This window comes from Lissotriton helveticus, chromosome 2_1 (assembly GCF_964261635.1).
Source record: "Lissotriton helveticus chromosome 2_1, aLisHel1.1, whole genome shotgun sequence".
Lineage (NCBI taxonomy): Eukaryota > Metazoa > Chordata > Amphibia > Caudata > Salamandridae > Lissotriton > Lissotriton helveticus.
In genome coordinates, this window is record NC_136059.1 from 281,801,501 (window position 1) to 281,823,528 (window position 22,028).

Genomic DNA, 22,028 nt, shown 5'->3' on the forward strand with positions numbered 1-22,028 from the left:
GTGTCTTTAACCGGGTTTTTATTAAGTACTTCTTTACCACCGGTTGGATTGTAAGCAAAACAAGGTTTAAAGTACAAAGAACATAGGTCTGGAGTCCCTTTAGCGGCGAACTGTCGAGGTCATCACTTCCAGTCTTTGCCTCAAGGAGAGAAGGCCGGCTTGTTCCAGGGATTTGTACTCGAGAGAAAAGAAAAACAGAAAAGAGCCACGTTAGGGCCGAGACCAATATAAACAAAGGTAGAGAGGGGGTTGGGGTAGTGAGGGAACACCAGGGTACTACCACCGTCTGTAACCGCCTATCTGTGAAGGATAACAAGGCACGGCGAGAGTGTCCACCCTCAGGCTACCCGGTCCCACCCCGTGAGAAAAACAACCCTTGAAAACGCCCTCGTACCTTGTGTAGCCACACTTCTCCCTTGGAAGTGTGGCGGGCGGCTCATGGGAACGTTGGCCTCCTGGCGTGTCGACTCTCGGCTCCAGGGGGCTCAACAGCGGTTCTACGACGGTTCCTCCTTCTTCCTCCTTGGCGGTGTCTTCCTCGTCTTCCCGTTCCGTTTCCAAAGGATCCGCGCTGCAGTAGGGAAACGGGGCTTCCTTAAACGCCCCTAGCTCCCGTGATTGGCCAGTGGTGGATGACGTCCAGGCGCCGGATTGGTCGGGTGCAGATGCAGTCGGTGGGAACGCCCCCAGCGTCATGGAGGCTGGACACGGAAACGGACGTGCTGGAGGCAGGGCCGGGGAAGCCCATGAAACGTCACAAGGATCCTGCGGACGGGGTGTAAAGGAAGAGACGTTAGCAGGCACACCCCGTCCGATTGCGTCAGGGAGCTCGTCCAGGTCAGGGAGCCCGGCTTCGTGACACCCCCTAACAAAGTTTTATCGTACCACACATCAAGACATTACAACTGGTTAAATACAATTATGTTTCTCTGATATACTAGTTTGAAAGATTCGGATTTGAATTGGTTTTTTACATAATAGGATATTTACAAATTCAGGACATCATGCTTGTCAATCAACTAGCATCCACTTAGTAGACATATGCACTTCATGGCACTTTGTGACAAACGAGTCCTAAACCTCAGTGGCTTTATAAAGTGCCCAAACATTGAGTGGTTTAGGGGCGTGTTTAAATTGTTGAATTGAGGGCTTTGGAAAGTGAAGTGCACTGAGCAGGAAGCAGTCTCGGACGCTTTGCCGCACTGTGCAGAGGTGAAAGAATTGTATGATGGATGATGAAGTGGCTGGGCTTCTTGTACTAATACCAAGAAGTGCAAATAAACAGGTATTCTTAATCAGGTTCTTATAGGGGCAGTCTTTCTTCAGCCCCGGTGCCCTGATCTTACCAACAGTTGGCAACATTGCATTGACTCACGCTTTAGCACATTTCTGCAGTTCCTGTGAATACACACTTATTGGTCTATTTACTAAGATTTAACACCATGTTTGTGTCACAAAAGTGACAACAAACAACCCTAAATATTTTTTCACTTATTTACTTTCCCATGTAAATCCTGTTTTTCGCTGGAAGATAACTTGAAAATAACATATTACTTAGCGCCAAGGGGACATTCCGTGGGTGGCGCACCGTGGGTGGCGCATGGGCCTTCCCATGCAATCACCCAAGGTTTCTGGTGCTAAGCCCTATTTACTTTAAGAAGTAGACAAGGCTTTGCGTCAGAAAATTGCACCCATTCCATATAGGTGCTATGAAGGAGAAATGCTTTTATTTTTCCTTTCTTTTCTGAATTTGCGTGTGCGCTGCACTGTACAGCACGCATACAAAGTGGGACAATGTTTAAAGTTAGTCTATGCATAGTATTTTGTACTGGAAGGGTATCCTCCCAGCACAAAACCTATGCTAGACTCATGGAGACACCCATGCAACATAGTGCCCACACCACCAGCGCTCGCTCCACATTGTGCACCATAACACTTACATACCAAGGAAACTCACGAGACAGATTTGTGGGAAAGCAGTGGTGCAGGTTTATTTCGCACAACAAGAAGCAGATAAGGTGGGTCATCTTACAGGCGATCCAATGCGGCAGCCCCTCGCTGACCCGCATGCCTTAACCAGCCATCTTGCACGGGGAGTCGATGCTCTGACGGTGCAGTACATTATCACTTTATTTCGATCTACTCCCGCCCCCCCTGTCAGGGCGGAGCGATGAGGCACACCCCCGGTCGGTTCAGGCCCCCCAACCGCCCGAAGGACTAACGGGGCGCCGACGCTGTTTCCTGGAACCCCCTCGGCTCCAGGTTCTTGGCTCAGGCACCCTTACTGTGCCAGGCAGAGGTATTTAGACTGTATCCTTCTGCCGCAGAGGTACCCCTACTGTCCATCTGCTTCCAGATCGCCCTGTGACTCCGCCTGCAACACAAAACAAGACCATTAACCGTTCAAAAACTTCGCCTGCCGCTCTGCCGCTGGGTCAGGGCTAGGGTGGGAACAGCGCAGAGCAGCCCAGGGAACAAACGCGGCAGGAAAGACCGAGCAGTGTTGCCGTGCTACCTATAAACCCCTTGGGACCGCCCACAATGCCAGGGGACGCCCTCCCATTACGCCCTCCCATTGGTCGCTAATGACGAGGGCGGCTCTGGGGCTGGCTCGCTGCAGTTCCTCTCGCGCGGCATGTGGAACTAAGACGCTGTCTCGCTCAGCTCCCCTTTGCGTCGCGCGGCCAGCGGCATAGTGCCCACACCACCAGCGCTCGCTCCATATTGTGCACCATAACACTTACATACCAAGGAAACTCACGAGACAGATTTGTGGGAAAGCAGTGGTGCAGGTTTATTTCGCACAACAAGAAGCAGATAAGGTGGGTCATCTTACAGGCGATCCAATGCGGCAGCCCCTCGCTGACCCGCATGCCTAACCAGCCATCTTGCACGGCGAGTCGATGCTCTGACGGTGCAGGACATTATCACTTTATTTCGATCTACTCCCGCCCCCCCTGTCAGGGCGGAGCGATGAGGCACACCCCCGGTCGGTTCAGGCCCCCCGACCGCCCGAAAGACTAAAGGGGCGCCGACGCTGTTTCCTGGAACCCCCTCGGCTCCAGGTTCTTGGCTCAGGCACCCTTACTGTGCCAGGCAGAGGTATTTAGACTGTATCCTTCTGCCGCAGAGGTACCCCTACTGTCCATCTGCTTCCAGATCGCCCTGTACTCCGCCACAGCTCTGGAGGAGGCCCCCGTCGATGACAGAGCCCCCCACCCACCTAGCTACTTTCTGACGCTGTTTAGTGCACCTCTATCATAGTCCCCTTCACCACACCACTATGGAGATTTCTTAGAACTGTTCTTAGGACACGCCCTTAGTTACATAAGCCGCACCTCTAATGGGGATCAGTTCTTAGGCCACGCCCTTAGTTAAAAAGCCCACCTTTTACAGAGAGTCCTTGGCGGTTAGTTGTGTTTGTCCAGACATATTATACGGGGGATCGGCAGGTGACTATTTGCATTATTGCATCTGCTGATAATGGCAAACCAGTGATATTTGTACAAGCAGATGGTGGGCTTATGAAAGTCATGTACAGTGCTGTACTAATCATGACAGTGAATGTCCTGGCAAATCACTGCAAGATCGTTATTTGAGATTGTTTAGGGCACAAACTAGCATATGCCCTAACCGTCAAACGTCATTCCCAGTTCTCTGTTGTATTGCAGTATTCCACCTCTAATTATACTGTATTTTCCCTTGTAACCGTTGTTTGCCTTTGCTGCTTGCACAAGTGCCACCATCGCCTACCTACGTTTGCTCTAGGCCTGGGTGTCTAGCACATGTTGCAGTATTTTATCCTCCAATTGTACTTTGTCTCTCTTGCAACCTGCACACTTATCACTTATCCCTTCTGCAATGCACTGTACGATTATTACCTGTCATTTCTTGTACTTCACAACGCTGTTTCGTACCACTTGTACGTCCAGGAGGGATATGTTCACCCTGTCTTGTAGTGGTACCCCTCCTAACCTGTTGCCCATTGCTACCACGTCCTCCTGCCCGCTACCCTCCAGTTCTTCTTGTAGGAGAGCATGTCTAAGGACCCCAGGCTTCTCCTTTCCAACAACTTTTGCATGGATCCGTTGCCCCACCCAATCTAAAAGTGGCATGGTGGTCAAAAGCCTATGGCTTCAACTACTACTCCGAGCCGTGGTTAGACAAATTGCAACATTCCACCTATCCCCATTGCATATTTGGGTGGCTCTTAACCTGCACTCCCTTTGCCTGCCCAAAATAATAGGGGTACTGTCAACTCCAGGGGTTCTAAGCATTTATGATTACCCCCGTTTGAAATTTAACACTCAGAAATTCGTATTCTGGTTCTTCTCCGAAGTCATGTCTTTGCTCTCCTGAAGTCTGATTACTTAATTCTTCCTCATTCTGTACTTGAAAGGAGGTTACTGAAAATTGACATATTTGTTCACTTTCCTTGTTCCGCTGGATATGCCCGTTAATTGGGTAGGACTCACAGTGCCTCTGCTTATGTATAGAGTGGCAGGTCCCAAATAGTGCTAATAAATCGTTATTTGGGTAAGTAAAGAACCGACAAGGCGTCTGGTAATCCTACAGTGCCTGGACTTTATATAGCATGGACAAGTCACAGGGAAGCCTCTCTTAAGTCCCTGTGGAACATTTGCCATTTATTGCCGCATTGTCCCTGTACGGTATTTCGCCTCCAATTGTACTTTGTTTCTCTGGTAACCTGCCCCTTGTCACTTTTCCCTTCTGTAATGCACTGTTAGCTACCTCATGTATTTGTTTACATTTGGGATCTATTACAGAGGCACCATTCACCTTGAACCCACAATTGCCGTTGTAACCCCTTAATCTAAGCCCATTCAGATGCTTAAGCCTGATAGTGACCATTGCATTTTGGGTGAGTGATTTAGTCCCTCCTCCTCTACTAAGCCTATTAGGTGCACTGCTAGTAGACCCGATACATCTTACCTAATACTGTTACATAACGTCTGCAGTCGCTGTGCATTACCTTCAATCCACCGCACCAATGCCATGAATGTACCACCAGAGCCCTCACCTCCCAAGTGGTTGGTCTGGTGCTCAGAGTCAGGCTAACAAAACATTCTGTGTGCCCCTTTAGAGAAGGCCATTTTCTAAAGGATAAGTTTAGGCCTGTCCTGAAACGTATATTTTCTCCTCAAACCAAGTTTCCCATTTGCTGAGCTGGCAACTCCAATTGGGTCTCGTGATATATCCGATTTAGATCTCTGTGAGAACTTGTCGTTGCCTGTTAGGGTATCATTTGAACTCTACTGGTAGTGCGAACTCGGGCACTAGGGGGGTCATATGCCGGTAGCCGCAATGCAAGGTGGGCAGTTAGCTCACATCCCAGAATATTCCCTGGGCAGCTTTTGCTAGTAAAAACCTGGCATCCTTATGTCGGGAAACAACGGATCAGAAGTGGTAAAATATACAATAATTCAGAGTGTAAACTCCAGTGCAGCAGTTTAGCCCCCATTGCAAGAAGAGAAACTCGGAATGGGTTTTGAGTGCGCCAGTGACAAAACCGAAAAGATGCAGAATCAGGATTCTCCTGAGGTGAAATTAGCAGCCGGTGAATCTGGCAAATTTGGAATACAAAACGATGTAATTATCGAATTACAAACCCCAGGTGAACTAAACAAAACAATTAGTGCTCAATGCAAGATGGGCCCATGCTTAGACTGGCTCCAATGTCTCTCCTACGGAATGAAAACTCACATTGATAACGCGACAAATGGCAGCGCGAGCGCCTGCTGAGATTAATGTATAACGCGTAACAAACGGTGCCGACTGATGCATCACACTTTACCATTAATGTGGATTGTGCAGTTGAGAGCAATCTGGTGTTTTCTTTCTCCGTGCATATATTATCAGGGCTCGAGTCGGGGTACCACGCGGGTGGACGGCATCCCCCCACTTATTTTAAGGGGTCTTATCGGATGGACGCCGTCCCCCCTGCGCAAAAGCTGGGCTTTAAATTATAGCGGTATTCGCCCTCACGGCCGCCTCCCCGTCGATCTCCCAAGTCAGTCCTGCAGAGGTTTACTGCTCTGATGAGAGGCTCTCGGCCGCCAGTTGTGCGTGTCTGTGGCAAGTGCTTCGTGACGTTCTGCTTGGGAAGGCGCCACGCCGGTCTGTCAACTCCTGTGTGCTGCAGCAAATGGCGCTGGGGATTCTCTGTGAGGTAGCCTTCGGGTGCAACGCTCCTACACTCTTACAGGGTGTTGAAAATACCGGGCCTCTCTGCACCAGGGACGGCCAAGCCCCCATAACAAGGTCGGTACAGACAGCCATGCTTGGCATCTGGTATGAGACGGAAAACTAGGCCACCGGATGCTCTGTCGCCGTCTTAACAGTCAAAACAAAGATGCAATGGCCAGACAGGGTCGTTATTTACGCGAAAGAACACCCCTTTAATAACCTCTGAAAACACATACACCATAAAAGCAAAACAACAGCAGAGGACCACAAAGTGTAGATCGAGTGTTTTTTTTTTTGTTTGTTTTTTTACCTTTCGTGACGTCACTTCCGGTCGTGACGTCACTTCGCGTATTTGAGCGTCCCCCCACTTCTAGGTTTTTACCTTCCGTGACGTCACTTCCTGTCGTGACGCCACTTCCTGTCTCTGAGCGTCCCCCCACTTCTTTATTTAGGACTTGTGCCCTGTATATTATCATTCCTAATTTCAAACATTTTACAACTATGATTTCCACTTCGCGAGGAGAGGTTTATGTTTTACAAACATCTGGTCTTGGCATGTTAAACACGCCTCTGTCTCTGTAGGTTTACGAGCACGTTATGAACGTTGTTGTTGGGGCTACGTGCACAGGTGGAGTGTGAGCAGAGGCCGCTCTTCTGAAAGATGAAACGTGACAGCTTGAAAATAAAGTAAAAGAGCCTTTCCATATGAGTGGAAATGCCCTTTGTACACAATTATCTACTCTTGGGTTCGAGGGCGCGGCTCTGAAATCTAACATGAGTGGCCGGTGTGAAACCCTAGCAGATTGAAGCTCTGAGCAGTGTTTACCCTGAAGGTGAAGAGATCCCCGTGGCCAGATAAATGCCTACAGTAGCCTTCCCCAATGCCCACTCTGTGAGCCTCTACGTACCACCACCGTGGTGAGGATTGGTCATGTATTGGCAGGTCACGTGCAGCCTCGCTGAACCTTCGAAGAGCCATGCATAATCTTTGATGACGCAGACACACCACTGCAGCCCATTAATGAATCTACTGAAAGTAGAGCAGATTAAGGCACCACCGCAGGGCTGGATGATTGCTTTGTGGAGGGAGGGCGCGAATGATCATTACGTAGATGTGCGCTGGAAGGAATCTCAGTGAGCTAGAGAATTGATGTGATAAGGCCTGTATAGGAGGCAATCCCCTTCGGCGCAGTTCACTCCACCAGGCAATGGCATTTTGACCACAGAATCCATAGATCTCTCTGAAGGTAAAGGAAACTGCGACAATGTGAATGGTCCAGAGGGGTCCACCACTCGAAGAGTTCCATTGCAGACAGTGTTAAAGGAAGAGGTAGGAACTCACCTTACTAGAGGTAGGACACACACACACCTAATCACCTAAGACTATTTTAAGTGTTCCAGTGCTATTCGTTCATCCTTTTAATTATACGGTAACACACAGTGTAAGCAGACTCTGGCCCGACGGAGCAGGGTATGTGTTTGGCAACGCCCAGATCGCATAGGCGCAAAGAATAATATGACATGTCGAAAAGCGTGCAAGAGCATCAGCGCGTCATAATGTACATTAAAGCTCCATAGTCCAGTTCAAAGCTCTGAACCTCCGTACCATATGGAATCTTTCTCGTATCCATTGCATTGCGTGCCGCTGCACGACCAAGCTGCAGATGGTCACGTGTATGGAGGTATTCAGGAATCTTTTATGGACATCAATAGTGATCGCTGCCCTACTGACGGGGGCAGCTCGGAGAGCGTAGGCGGGAGCAGCGGAGTGTCTGGGATCAGGTGTTTGTGGGCTAGAGGTAGTAGGGGGCATACAGGTATGCAACCAATCAGGCCTAATGTATGTAAATTTTCCGAGGGAACAGCTGCTCATAGCAGGCATTAGTGAAAGGCAAGGCAGGCTCTGACGGAAGGCTGGCTGGGCATGGACGGTGCAGGGTAAGCCGCAATCATTGTGTGGACGATGAGGGCTCAGTTCAGGGTACGATTTTGTCTGTGCAATGTCAGGGTGCAGTACAACTATACGTTTACAGTTTTTTGGCAGTTGTAGAAAACGATAGACTCCACAGTTAGCCCATTTAAACAGCTTTGCTTTGTGTAGTTCTTGACAGAAGACCCTAGGTACCAGTCAGCAAGTACACCAACTACCACAGCATGTAAAATAAATACCCGCTTAGGATTGATGTATAAATGGTGCTTGACCATTTATTTCCCGCGGGACTCGCGTAAATTAGTGTGCACCAGCCAAGGCTTACTGAGACGGCTACCGAGGTCAAATAAAAAGAAGCCCGCCGCATGTACACCATGAACTGCAGAAAATTGACCATCCCCTGGGAGCACATTCAACAGCACACCTGCTGTCCCAAAATAACTTGCTTGGTCATCTGACCTTTAAACAAAAAGATTCCAACTAGATAAAATCGCATTAAATAAATTAAATACAAACCCGTATCGTATCATAGTCTGCTAAACTTCCTCCTCTGTCTCCCCATTTGAGTGAAAGCGCGCTTTACGAACGTATAGATTTGTATTGGTGCGAAATGAACCGAACAGATTCGGCGAATGACGAAACGAGACCCTGCTCGCTGTATGTAAGAATCACTAACTGCTCCCAGCGTGACACACTTGTGGCTCATTTCCTGCTCCATCACCTTCTAGCACCGTACCCTATATTTCTACTTTGTTACGGACTGGTGTTTACTGGTCTTTTAATTGGACCTCATTACCAATTTCTAGGTTGGTTACTACGTCCCGGCGCTCATTAGGTAACCCACATTGACACCTTGAGGTCCTCCAGCCCTCCCTGCGATGAGCAAGGTTCTTCAGATGGCCAAGTGAAGAGAATCTAATAACTAATAAAGTTGCTGATGTGTGCTCAAAGATGGACAGCTGTATGGCAGAATATTTAAGGACATGTGTCTTCCTCGAGAATAACCTTTAGTAAATTAATTTTTAACACAGTTATGGTTCAATATCGCAACCACTTGAAAATTGGGTGCGCCGGTCCACCATGCTCAACTAGAATACAACCAGACTACAATTCCCAGAATGCACTGATCCTAAATTAAAGATCCAAGCATCTTGTGGTTTACGACACCATTTGAAAGGCCTATTCTCGGAACCCGCGTCCCGCGTAATACAATATTCAACGTTAACCGCCCGGAAATGTAACTATTATTTTTCATCATAAGAAAGGAAAGAGGGTGAAATGAAACGGCACGGCAAACGATGCACCTGCGGAAATTCACAAAACATCACATAGAGAGACTGCCGCCTGAAATGACAATTTGTAGAAAAGAGGTGGTCATAAATCTATGTGAAATGATGTAGGTGAACAAAGCTAAACTAAAATCAACGATGTGTTCACCTAAAGAAAGCGTGCCTGGAAGCTTGCTAAAGGCAGCCAAGGGCGACGATGCCTAGACAACAATGGGGATGTACTTGCCGACCTGCAACAACATTCACTGTTTGAAAATTTCCCACCTTGGGATACTTTTACAGCATTGGCAGGATTCGAACCCTGACCTGTGAGGGCTGTCCCCACCAAAGGTACACGACTTACCTTTGAGCTATAGCTCCTTGGATGTACTTGCCGACCTGCAAAACTAATCCCGCCGACTGAAAGCCCGGCACCCGGTGCAAACCATGAAGCTACAGATCTGTTCTCGTGTAATGTTCTCGTTATGTATCATTGCTGTTCCTATTGTGAAGCGCTCTGACCCTTCGGGTAATGTCCGCGCTACATCGCATTGCGTAAATAAAATAAATAAATGACCTGACGCCGCTTCCCATACTCGCATATATATTCTGCACGCTAGGTGCTCGGGAAAGAGGGGGAGGGGGGTATCTGGGCACAGCCAATATGGCGGCACCATGAGGGCCACAAACTGCCTCCGATAGTTACTGTCCAAGAAAGCATGCCGTGCCTTGATTTTATGTATTGCACAAATATTCAACCGATGCTAATATAGGCATGTTTTAAGCAAGCTCCAACAGCCAAATACGTTTGTTGTCTTGGGCTCCCCCTTAAACGGCGCTCATGAAGTGCCCGTGTGCGATGCAGCGTCGCCAAACATGTGCCTCCTAAACAATGAGAGCCAAGCACGCCACTCCAATGCCGTTCCTAGGGTAAACTCTTGAAACTATATCTATCGCGCGGCAGATGCCTGTAACATCTTACGAAGACTAAACAACTTACATGCAACATTCATCCCACTGCAACACGTCTGGCCGAAAATTGGCAAGCGACCTGATTTACAATTTGCAGATGCTGTCCCTCCCAACCTAGCTCCAAGTGGAAGCCTGCGGGTTCCGCACCTTTGCGCGGCGGGCATAGAACCCGGAAATGCAATTGTGCCGTAAATATGTGCAAAACGCCTCCCACTACAAATCAACTCACCATTACCCGCAGACAGCCCGCCAACCTAAGCCACGGCCTGCTCCCATCTCTCCAACGATCGGACACCGCCAGACCCAACACTGCTCGGGCTTCGCACTGAAGAGAGGCTGCCCGGCGCTGGCTGCCAGCACAAGCTCGGCATCTTTAAACAAACACAACCGGGACAAAGTCAACGGGGCCCAATGCAACGACCCTCCAAAAACCATCACCTTCCAGATATTGCACCAGCACCCTCCATCGCCAAGCGACCCCCGACTAGATATTCAACAGAAGCTTGAAATGCTGGGTGGCTGCAGCCCCACTCGTTCAATCAATCAACCATCCCCAATTCCGTCATTGTACCCGTGTCGAGTCTGCAGCAAAACAATAGCGCATAGCCGCTCGGCACTGTAGGGTCGCGGCGCCATCCAGGCGGGAGTGGGGCATATTCACACTTAACTATAGCAGTGCCCCCTGAGCCACGTCTAACACTCCATCGCCCCCGGCATATCCCAACATGCCGCATTTGAGACCGAAAACCGCCTGCCTTTGATCTCCCGGGCCCCATGCCACACCAACCGCCGCTCGACCTCTGGGACAGCAAACGTCCCTACAACTCGTGCCCACCAAGGCTGCATCCCTGTCCAAAGCGCCCACAGACAAGCTCATTCAACCAGCACTTACCCCAAAACCGTCGAGGAAAGAACCCGACGCAACCCGACGCAAGACCAGTGCAGCGAGGCAGGCAGGCAGGACCGGGTAGCCGGGGGGGGGCAGACGAACAGCGCAGAGCAACAGCGCAGAGCAGCCCAGGGAACAAACGCGGCAGGAAAGACCGAGCAGTGTTGCCGTGCTACCTATAAACCCCTTGGGACCGCCCACAATGCCAGGGGACGCCCTCCCATTACGCCCTCCCATTGGTCGCTAATGACGAGGGCGGCTCTGGGGCTGGCGCGCTGCAGTTCCTCTCGCGCGGCATGTGGTACTAAGACGCTGTCTCGCTCAGCTCCCCTTTGCGTCGCGCGGCCAGCGGCAAAGAGGCCGGTGCCTATGTTGGGCTGGTATACATACGTGGCCCCCAGGCACCGAAAATGCTTGGGAGAGCGCCGAGAGGACTGTGCTCCCACTGGGTCCCAACAGAGTGGAGTTAGGGGGGCTAGCCGAATATGGCACTAATGGGCTGCCCACTTATTTATTTATAAGTTTTCTATAGCGCTAGCTTGACCTGAAGGTATCGGAGCGCTTTACATGTAGTGCGAGATCATTAGATGGAAATACATCCAAAAAACAGATAAAGAAAATCGTTCAGCTGCAGGGGTAGTTACAGTATGCAGACATAGGAACAGTTTGAGCTAAAAGATGTACAAGACATAGTGAACCGCTGAAACACTAATTTAACTGCTACAACTGGTCAAGGCAGAGTTGGTGGGAGAGGAGTTGGCCTAACGGCTAGGGCGTCCAACCTCGAATCTGGGGAACTGGGTTCGAGTCTCGGCAATGACCCTGAACATCCTGTGATTCTGGGTAAATAACGTAATCTTCCCGGGCCTAACAAAAATGAATGTTTCCTCATGTAATGCAACTAGTGCTATGTAAAGAGCTCTGATACCCGATTCGGGTCAAGTTCGCGCTATATTAAAAACTGTGTAAAAAAAAAAATAGCTCAGTTAGGGTGCATGCTAAAGTATTTATTGAGCAGTAGGTGTTTAAGGTCCCTCTCCATGACCAGACAAGTCAACGCCGTCTCCTCGTCGTGCTTCTACATCCTACGCATGCTACGGAAGATCTTCCGGTGGATCCCCACCGAGACCAGGAAGACTGTCACCCAGGCCCTCGTCACCAGCCGACTGGACTACGGCAACGCCCTCTACGCCGGAACCACCGCCAAGCTCCAGAAGAGACTCCAGCGGATCCAGAACGCCTCAGCCAGACTCATCCTCGACATCCCACGAAACAGCCACATCTCCGGACACCTGAGAAATCTGCACTGGCTCCCCGTCAACAAAAGAATCACCTTCCGTCTCCTCACCCACGCACACAAAGCCCTACACGACCAAGGCCCGAGCTACCTCAACAACCGGATCAACTTCTACGCTCCCAAACGCCACCTCAGATCGACCAACCACGCCCTCGCCGCCGTCCCCCGCATCCGAAGAGCGACAACAGGAGGAAGGTCCTTCTCCTACCTGGCCGCCAAGACCTGGAACTCCCTCCCGACCGACCTGCGCCTGACCCAAGACCACCTCTCCTTCAGGAAGAAGCTCAAGACCTGGCTGTTCGGGCAGTAACGGCACCCCCCCCCCTAGCGCCTTGAGACCCCACGGGTGAGTAGTGCGCTCTATAAATGTCTTGATTGATTGATTGATTGATTAAGGTCCTGTTTGAAAGAGGAAAATGAGGAGTTGCTGCACGGGTCACTAAGGAGTGAGTTCCATATCGTGGGAGCATTTCCAGAGAAAGATAGTGTCTGGGTGGATTTCTTTTTCAGTTTGAGAGGTATTAGAAGAAGTGCGTTGGACCTCCTTAGAGATCTGGCTATACCAGCTTTCAACAGTTTGTTCTCCAGATAGTTGGGGTTATGTTTGTGAAGGGCTTTGTGGGTGATGTAAGTGGTCTTGTAGAAACATCTTCCTTCGATTGGGAGCCAATTGAGGCCCTTGAGGGCTGGTGTGATGTGCTCAAACCGATAGCAACCTGTTATTAGCCGGGCTGCCATGTTCAGAATTGAGTTTAATGAGGCCAGGTGGTTTTCGGAGTTCCTGTGAAGATGGCGTTGCCATAATCCAGTTTTGAGAGGACAAGTGATTGCACTACCATCTTAAAATCTTTAGCGGGAAAGAAAGGTTGGGTTTTCTTGAGGTGTTTTAGTGTGAGGAGTGCTCCTCTGGATGAGTTGTTGATGTGGGCTTTCAATGACATGTTTCTGTCCAGGGTAATACCTAAGGATTTAACGGTGAGGGTGCCCTACATGCACCACGGGCTGCTGCTTGGCTGCACATTTCTGTGTCAGCGTTAGGGAGAGGGGAGGAGATTCTGTATTTTAGTAAATATGGCGCTCGTCTGCTCTCTCCTTCTCACGCAGCGCAGCATTTACAGCTGCTGCACTGGGCTGCGGAGATACTGGTAATTCTGGCCCTGAGGATTCTTCATTGATGTCTATTGGGAGATCACCACCAGCCAAACTGAGGCACATTGGCTGTAGGAGGAGTCTCCTGTCCCGGAAACCAGTCACTCTAATATAATATCTGTCTGTTGTACAGGCGAGTTCGCCAAACTTCTTTTGGTAACTTGTTAGCTGGTGCCCACTCCCTCTACAGACTCAGGTAGGTAGTGGTGGCTTGGTGGCAAGAGATAGGGTTGGGTGAGGGCCATAGTGCGGATTTATGCACTCACTCTTATGACTTCCTGTTCCATAAGTCACAGGATTCTCTGCATTCTAGCACACTCTAGGTCTATAGGGAGAACACCACGAGCCCAACTGAGGCACATAGGCTATAGGAGGAGTCTCTTGTCCCGGACACCAGTCACTCTAATATAATATCGGTCTGTTGTACCGGCGCGTTCGCTAAACTTCTTTTGGTAACTTGTTAGCTGGTGCCTACACCCTCTACTGGCCCAGGTAGGTAGTGGTGGCTTGGTGGCAAGAGGTGGGGTTGGGTGAGGGCCATAGTGCGAATTTACACACTCACTCTTATGACTTCCTGTTCCATAAGTCACAGGATTCTCTGCATTCAAGCACACTCTAGGTAAAATATTAACTGAAGACTCCACAGACCTACAGACCGACTGCTCTCCGTGTGACGTCACAGATATCGTCGAGTCTTGGGAAATTCTTTTCCGTCAGTATTGATTTGTGCTGACATCAAAAGGACCTGGTCCTAGCCAAGGGTTTTTAGGAAGGTTTCCTCTGGGGAGGGGTTTGTGACACACGTTGCAACACCTCACTGTATGAACCCTGAGTTTGAGTGACTAGGTCGTGTCATGAAAGTGTGAGTTCACACAGGACACAACGGTGCACCTGTTTCTACCCACCTGCACTTTCACAGGCCCATACATTTAATGAGCAGTGCCTTGCAGTACTGTCTGCAGTGCACACAATAACTCAGAAACTGATGCACTTTCGAAAGTGAACCGCATAAAAACAAGCACACAGCTGTGCCCCAGGTGAAGACACATCTTCATGATACCACCAATGGAGTACTGAGTTCAGGCCAAACAGCATTACTCACACATGTTGAAATTGATTCATTTGCCAATCAATCGAGATATTCCACGTTTAAATTAATAGCAAAAGTAATTGCCTCAGTTTCACCGCGCCTTTTGTGCAACAAAGATCTGATAATCATGGCTACAAGCCATAAATCACTCTCCAGTTAATAGTGGTTGCAATAAACCTCTGTCATGCCCATGTCCCTGAGCCAGCAAACCATAACTGGAATAGATTACATGTTTTTTCCAGATTTCTTCAAATAACACAGACTTTGCATTCTCTGTTCTAGCCACAAAAAGGGGTGGATTTTATCCGAACCTTCAGAAGGCCCAGAGAGGACCAAGCTGTCAACCTCCCTGCCAACCTGGTGGAACTCGTCCAGAATGCCAGTTACCTGCAGTCCCCGGATGAGCAGGTCTGGAAATACTTCTACGATCTGAAAGGTAAGAGGAGCTAAGCACGCTGAATCTTTACATGTTCAGTTAAAGTCATTAGGGTAATGTAAGACTTGAAATCAATTTGGGGAATAGGACAAAAAGGGGCATAATTATATATATATAAAAAACTTGATGTCATTAAAATGAATAGATATAGCAAAATTCGGCTACTTCTATGCGCATGCCACCAGGGCACAAGTCTTAACCGCATGCGTGCGGCATGATTTCCGCCCGTACGCTGGATTTTGCGGATTCGCATGTTACGTGACGAGCTGGGCTCGTCATGAGCGTGCCAGGAGGCTACCTCATGACGAGCCCAGCTCGTCATGAGCGTCGAAGGGGTTAAAAAAAGAAGTTGGGAGACTACGAGGTTAGGCAGTATGCAAGTGAAATCATGACATGTGCCATCACAGTGCATGAAGACACGACCCGTGACTTTGCACGTAACATAACAGGAAGTCACCACACTGGATGTGACATCACAAGAAGAGACATCAGATATTAAGACCTCATACATGTTTATCAGGTATATAAGGAGTACATTTCAGCACATTATGAGATTTGGCGTTGGGATTACAGTGCATGCATCTATAATATACAGGGACTGAACAAAGGCAAACGCTGCCTTTCTTAAGTACCTGTGTAGAGATAACAAGCTGTGTACCTTTGTTTCCCCTGTGTGGCATTTACATTTAAATGCGAGGTTCCAGGCCGCCTCAAGTCAGGATATTCAAACAAAAGGAGGCCTGAAGGCCCCTTAACTTCGGCCCAGCTGGAGGTGGAAAAAAAAGCTCCCTCGCTGCCTGCACATTGCTGCTGGAAATGGAAAAGCAGACAACGTACAGGCGCTTAGAACATGTCCAGGTGTCTGAAAATGACACCTAGACAAGTTCAGCATATTTTTGTGGGGCCCAACTTCCTGGCAGGGGGGGACCCTGTGAAAAGAGTGGGGGATGCCGTATATCTGCGGGTACCCCCGACTTGTGCCCTGCATTCCACCCACCACCGAGGATGCAAACCGCCACTCTCCCATTCCATGTTCCTCGTGCATTGCACGGCAGTCACTGGCAGAGAGGCGTGTTGGTGCTGGTGAGGCGCACAGGAACTGTGGACAAGACTCTGAGGAGGCTCCAAGGCAGGGAACTACTCTTTCCCCTGGCTGCCAGGACTGCAAATGTGATTGTTTCTCACCAATAAGTTACAGCGATTGAGTTATAAAGTGAGTATTTCTGCTTCACAGTCACAACAGAGCGTCTCGTTGTCGTAAAAGATAAAAATTATTATTCTTTTTTCAATATTGCGTGTACTCGACCCGAAGTTTTTAGAACGCTTTACATGAGCACCTGTTGCATTACATTCATTTTTGTTAGGCAGGGGAAGATTAAGTGATTGGTCCAGAATCACAGCATGTTGAACGTCCCTGTTAGACTCGAACCCGTTCCTCAACTTCGGGGGCGACCGCTCTAACCGTTAGGTCACATCTTCGGTGGATGAGACGATGCATTTTAGATCCTCATCGCTCAGCGAGCTGAACTGCTGCAAATGAGATATCAATATGTGATGGCCTTCAAGTCAAGTTCGAATTCCTGTGAGATGACTTAGTTACCAGCCCTTCTGAGTAGGAGAAATTGTGATTTTGGGAAAATGACCTCTAGTTACGTTTGCGTAAATATGTGTGTCCAGTTTTAAATGGAAAGCAAGTGGTCATGGGGGTGTGGGCCCAGTAGGCCCCGCCACTGGCTTGTAACATCAAGACTTAGGTTCAAGTTTCACTGTTAGTAGTAGGAAGGAGGGCGATCACCTGCCAAAATACATTTCCTTTTATGAGCCAGGCAGGCCAGCCCCCCCCCCTCCTTATATGATGGTTTCTCATATGGAATCCCTGTTTAGCCAGGATCTGCAACTCATATTTTTGTTTTGGGGACAACATTTTGAAGAGAGGTACCATGACAGGTGCCTGAATCTCAGATATTCCATTTGACAGGGAATAGTTGATCGATGGCTGCTCATCACATTGCATACAATTCTTAGAAGTAACAACAATGACTCATTAAAGGTAGTGACGTGCCAAGGGTGCCATGGGGAAACATGGAAAGCTGCCCCTAGCAGTCTGGCATGATAGTAGAAGGCAACTATGATTGGGGTGCAGTGGACCCCTAAACCCAATGGCCCTGGTGCCACTGCACCTGCTGCACCATTGAGTGTTTCACCCCTGACTGTGGAGTAGCAGAGAAGAAATGGGCAGGGGTGAGGGATTGTACAGCTCACAATACAGGACTTGAATACTTCAGTTAGGAATGAGTGCAAATGAAAAAGCAGACGAACTTGAAAGAGTGAACATCTGGCTCACTAGGTGACAGTATCCATTCAAAGTCTGCAGTTCATCAAAAAATTATTTTACTAACTAAAAATGGACCTAGCATGTCATGTATTAATGCAATGGTCTCCTTTAGGCTCAGTGTTTTGGGGAATTCTCCACTGAATTCTTTAGAAGCATTGGCGGGGGTATTAGAGAAGCAGGCTGGTGGCTCAGGGGGGAACGCTTTCTGCTGGGATAATAGATGGCGAATTGTATATTATAAGCTAGAGTCCCACCGTGGTTGACTCTGCCTTCCAGTCTTCTGGGATCGTTGAATTGGATGGCATCAAATACGGTGGGAGGGGCATTTTTTTGTTGTTGCAGAGTTCATTTATTTATTTATTTAGTTATGCTTTTTTATATAGCGCAGACTTTACCCAAAGGTGTCAGAGCGCTTCACAATAGGAACAGTAATGATACATGAGGAGAAAATTACAAGTGAACAAATTAGAAAAGCAAATGTTAAATTACATGAGGCCAAAGTGACAATTGTGAGCAAACAAAATAAAAGAGGTGGCAAACGGTGCATTACAGGAGAAAAAAAGTGACATGTGTGCAAGTTACAAAAGCGTACAAAGTACAAGTAGAGGTATAATACTGCAATAAATGGCAGACACTCAAACACAAGAACAAACGTTACGTAGGAAATGGTGTCACTTGTGCAAGTATCTAAAGCAAACACAATGTAAGAGGTAGCAAACAGTGTGTTTCAAGAGAAAAGTGACGTGTGCATGTTACAAAAAAGTACCAAACACAGGTAGAAGGATAACACTGCAATAAATGACAGACACTCAAACCACAAGAACACACTGGGAAGGCACTTCCATAGTCATGGAGAATATAATTTCTATATCGGCAGGTCTTCCTTCAGATAATAGAGAGGGCGCGAATTAAATTGTCTTTGAAGGAGGAGAACTTTGAGGTCCGTTTTGAAGGCCTGGGAGGAGGTGGTGGTCCGGAGCTGCGGCGAAAGTAAGTTCCAGATTCTCACCGCACACTAGGCGAGTCAGTTCAATTAACGCACTCGTCTCCCCAAGTGGTCATAAAAGAAATGGACAGTTCTGGAAAGGGTGGGACTCTCACATCTAGTAAGCAGTTTTCAGTCCAATAGCATTTCATCAGATGTTCTGGCAGACATAGGGACATCAAGGGGTGCAGCAGTAATTATAGGACTCACTGCTTACATCTCGTCTTGAGGGCAACGTATAGACTCAGAAGGGCCAAATTAACATTTTGTGGGGAATTAGACAGGGCGTCGAAAGGTATTTCCAGGGCACTTCATACAAGGCTGGTGTCAGAATGGGGTATTAATTTGGGAGGAGGTACCTCTACCAACATAACAAATCCACTCTAGTTAGGTGAAAACAAAGTCCCTAGAGAATATCTACTCAGCCCCTATTAGTTGTGGCACAAATAGCAGGCAGTTCTCCATGAGAAAAGGAAGTTACCAATTGTAAAAGTTAGAAAATAGGAGCCTTAAATTCCCAACCGAATTGAGAAGAATAGAAGAAAATGTATAGAGAAAAAAATACCAAGAACATCAAAACTGGGCAAGGGGAACTGGAGATATGATTTGTAAAGTTTTAAGGCAAAAAATGTCAAAAGACAAATTAAAACACCAATCAATGTTACTGTTCACCGATGACCGAGACCTTGGTACAATTTTAGGCTTACCAGAATGGTGTGAAGGTTGGATGCACCAAGCAGGTCACCCCAGTCAAAGTTTTTGCATTCTGACTTAAGTCTTAAATGGAAGTCAATATTTATCTGGGGCCAAGGTCGCACTGTTGCTGTTCAGGGGCTCACAAAGCATTCTTATCAAGTGTCTGGTGATTCTGTTCATTTGGCTCTAAAAGCTTCGAGCAGAAGAAACCTGGATTTCGTAGTTGCGAAGGTCGCTTCTCTAGTCAGATAGAATTGTCAACCTGCCCAGTCCAAGGTTTCACCTTCGGCCTTAGTTGCCTTGATGGAAGTGAGCCAGACAGGGCTCCATGAGGTCAGATGCTTTCTTTGGGAGATCCTGCTAAACCCATTTTCACTGCAGGAAAATGCTTTGAATCTGACAAACATGTTGTTATTGAGCACTTTGGGTGCGACCTCCCCGAACAAGCCTCAGAACCTCGTCGCGGTACTCCAGAGGGGGTAAGACAAGACTAAGGGCCTGATGTAGATCTTGTCAAACGGGTTACTTCTTCACAACTGTGACAGATATCCTGTCCGACGAAAAATAAATCTCATAGGATATAATGGGATTTATATTGTGATGGATGAGATGTCCATCACCGTTGTGACGGAGTAACCCATTCGTCAAGATCTAAATCAGGCTCTAGATCCCAATATTTTCAGAGTACTGGAAAAGTTCTTTCTGGTCAGTCCTGCAGTCTTAGCTCCTCAGTGCAGTCTTTGAAGCACCAGGTCTCTCTGCAGCCAAAACTGCTGGAGGGTCCGATCTGCTTTCACTTTCATAAGCATTCGAAGTTTAATCCCATGCGTAAACAGTTGGTATACTTCTACCCTTTATGTTCCAGTAATGAGTTCTCCTATGTGGACTTCATTGCATCCATCTTTAATTGCTTCTTGATTGGCTTTTCATATACCATGCCACCACCCTCAACAAATATTACAAATACCCAATAAATGATGTCCATTTTACCAATCTCATAAGGATGGGAGAAGGAGATGTCCTTGATAACATTTGAATGTACAATATGGAGGCTACAAACAGATTTGCAATCGCTGAACTGACTGAGCCATCACACTAGCATTAACGTTAGTTGTAGCATAGAAACTGCTTTCCATGGGTACTGCAATTTCATATCATTTATTTGAAGTTTCCTAGTATTGTCACTTCCTGGTATGTGCATAAGTTGAGATGGCTATTTACAAGAAAGAAGGAACGCTGTGCGCTGTGACCTAGAATGATATGGTGCAATATTGGTGTAAATTGCTGCTTTTTGTCCATTGTTTAAGGTTCGAAGGAATTCCTGTATTCTGGAGGAATAATACAATGGGCTCGCTACCGGAAAAACGGGATTGGCCTGAATAATAATGAGAAGATCTTCAGCGACTCCCTAAATCAGGTAAGGATCTCTTATTGTCATAAGGTTTGAATTTATCGGCTGCATAAATATGGATCCGCATTAAGATGGGGTCACTTGATGGTTCAATCTCCCCCATAAAAAACATTCTCTGATTAGTCTTGTCCTTGACTCACTTTTTCTTTTTCCTTTCTGTGACCCCGCAACCACGCGCTTCCATTTTGTTAGGCAGACTTCCATTTCCCCATTACATCTATGGTTACCAGGCTATCATGGTTTCCTCCTCAATATGGTTTCAGCAACTGTGCGCCTCACACTTGTGCCCACTGTACTGTTTTTCAGCAGTTTCAATTAATTATCCGACTCAAGGAACGTTCAGCAAAGGAGTGATAACAATTCCCAGGTGTTCTTAGGTCTGGCGTGATAGTGCAGATGATAGTGCAGATGTCCACAAGACCTACTTTTACCAAATCTTTAAAATATATAGATAGAAGTCTTTGCCATGTAAAGCAACTTTCCCCACACAAGAGACTGCTTTCTACCAGCCTTCCTTCAAATACATTATCATCTGTTCTTTGGATATTTTTATATCTGTAAACCGCTCTGCCACCAAGTTAGGTAATGTTTGTGCTATATAAAACGACCTAAATAAAGAATCAAATATCCAAATAACAAAAAAAAAAAATCTAATGCTACAAAAATACCTGGGTGTCTCTGAGCTCATTCTTGATTACAGCCTCCTTTTCATAGATCAGTGTATGATGTCAAAATTAACCAGAATGAATGGTACAAACAAATGATTACACTGCAGATGAAGGTCCTCATAATGAATGTATGTAAAAAAAAACAGACTATTTAAAAGAAACGTGCTCACCTGTAATGGGCCTGGGGTGTTGACATCACGTCCCATCCCATGTGCACACTTCAATTTCTTATTTATGACAATTGATCATTTAAAATTTCTATTTGACTCTTTAAGGATATATTGGAACCAGGTTTCCTCTAAATTCTGAAGAATGACAAGGCAGTTCAGATTGCGGATTTACAGAGTAGACGTTTTATTGAGCTGGTGTGATGCAAACTTTGCGTCTGCTGTGTAGATCCTCTGACCTTTAATAGTTTCTGAACGCAGCTAGATTCGTTTGTTGACATTTCGGGATGACTCACATACGCAATCTGACTCTGCTGCATTTAATGGCTTATTAAATCATATTATCCTGCTACTAGTCATATACTCAGGTTTACCTTTTTTTTGTCTAGCATGCAGACTCTCTCACTCTGGGGACTCTCCGAATATACAGCAATGGCCTCCGACAGCCTCATTTCCACTTCAATGCCCATGAAATGGGATACGTCATCAGTGGCTGCGGGAAGGTAATTCATCATTTAAGGCGGTGTT

At 47.4% G+C, this 22,028-nt stretch overlaps 1 protein-coding gene across 1 annotated transcript in view; it reads left to right on the plus strand.

Moving 5' to 3' along the window:
- LOC144817911 (oxalate decarboxylase OxdC-like) overlaps positions 1 to 22,028 on the plus strand; it is a 36,745-nt gene that overhangs the window by 10,958 nt on the left and 3,759 nt on the right. Inside the window, exons 5-7 of the mRNA XM_078674820.1 lie at positions 15,085 to 15,238; positions 20,562 to 20,671; positions 21,890 to 22,003. Coding sequence (XP_078530946.1) covers positions 15,085 to 15,238; positions 20,562 to 20,671; positions 21,890 to 22,003 — 378 coding nt within the window. The remainder of the gene's footprint in view (positions 1 to 15,084; positions 15,239 to 20,561; positions 20,672 to 21,889; positions 22,004 to 22,028) is intronic.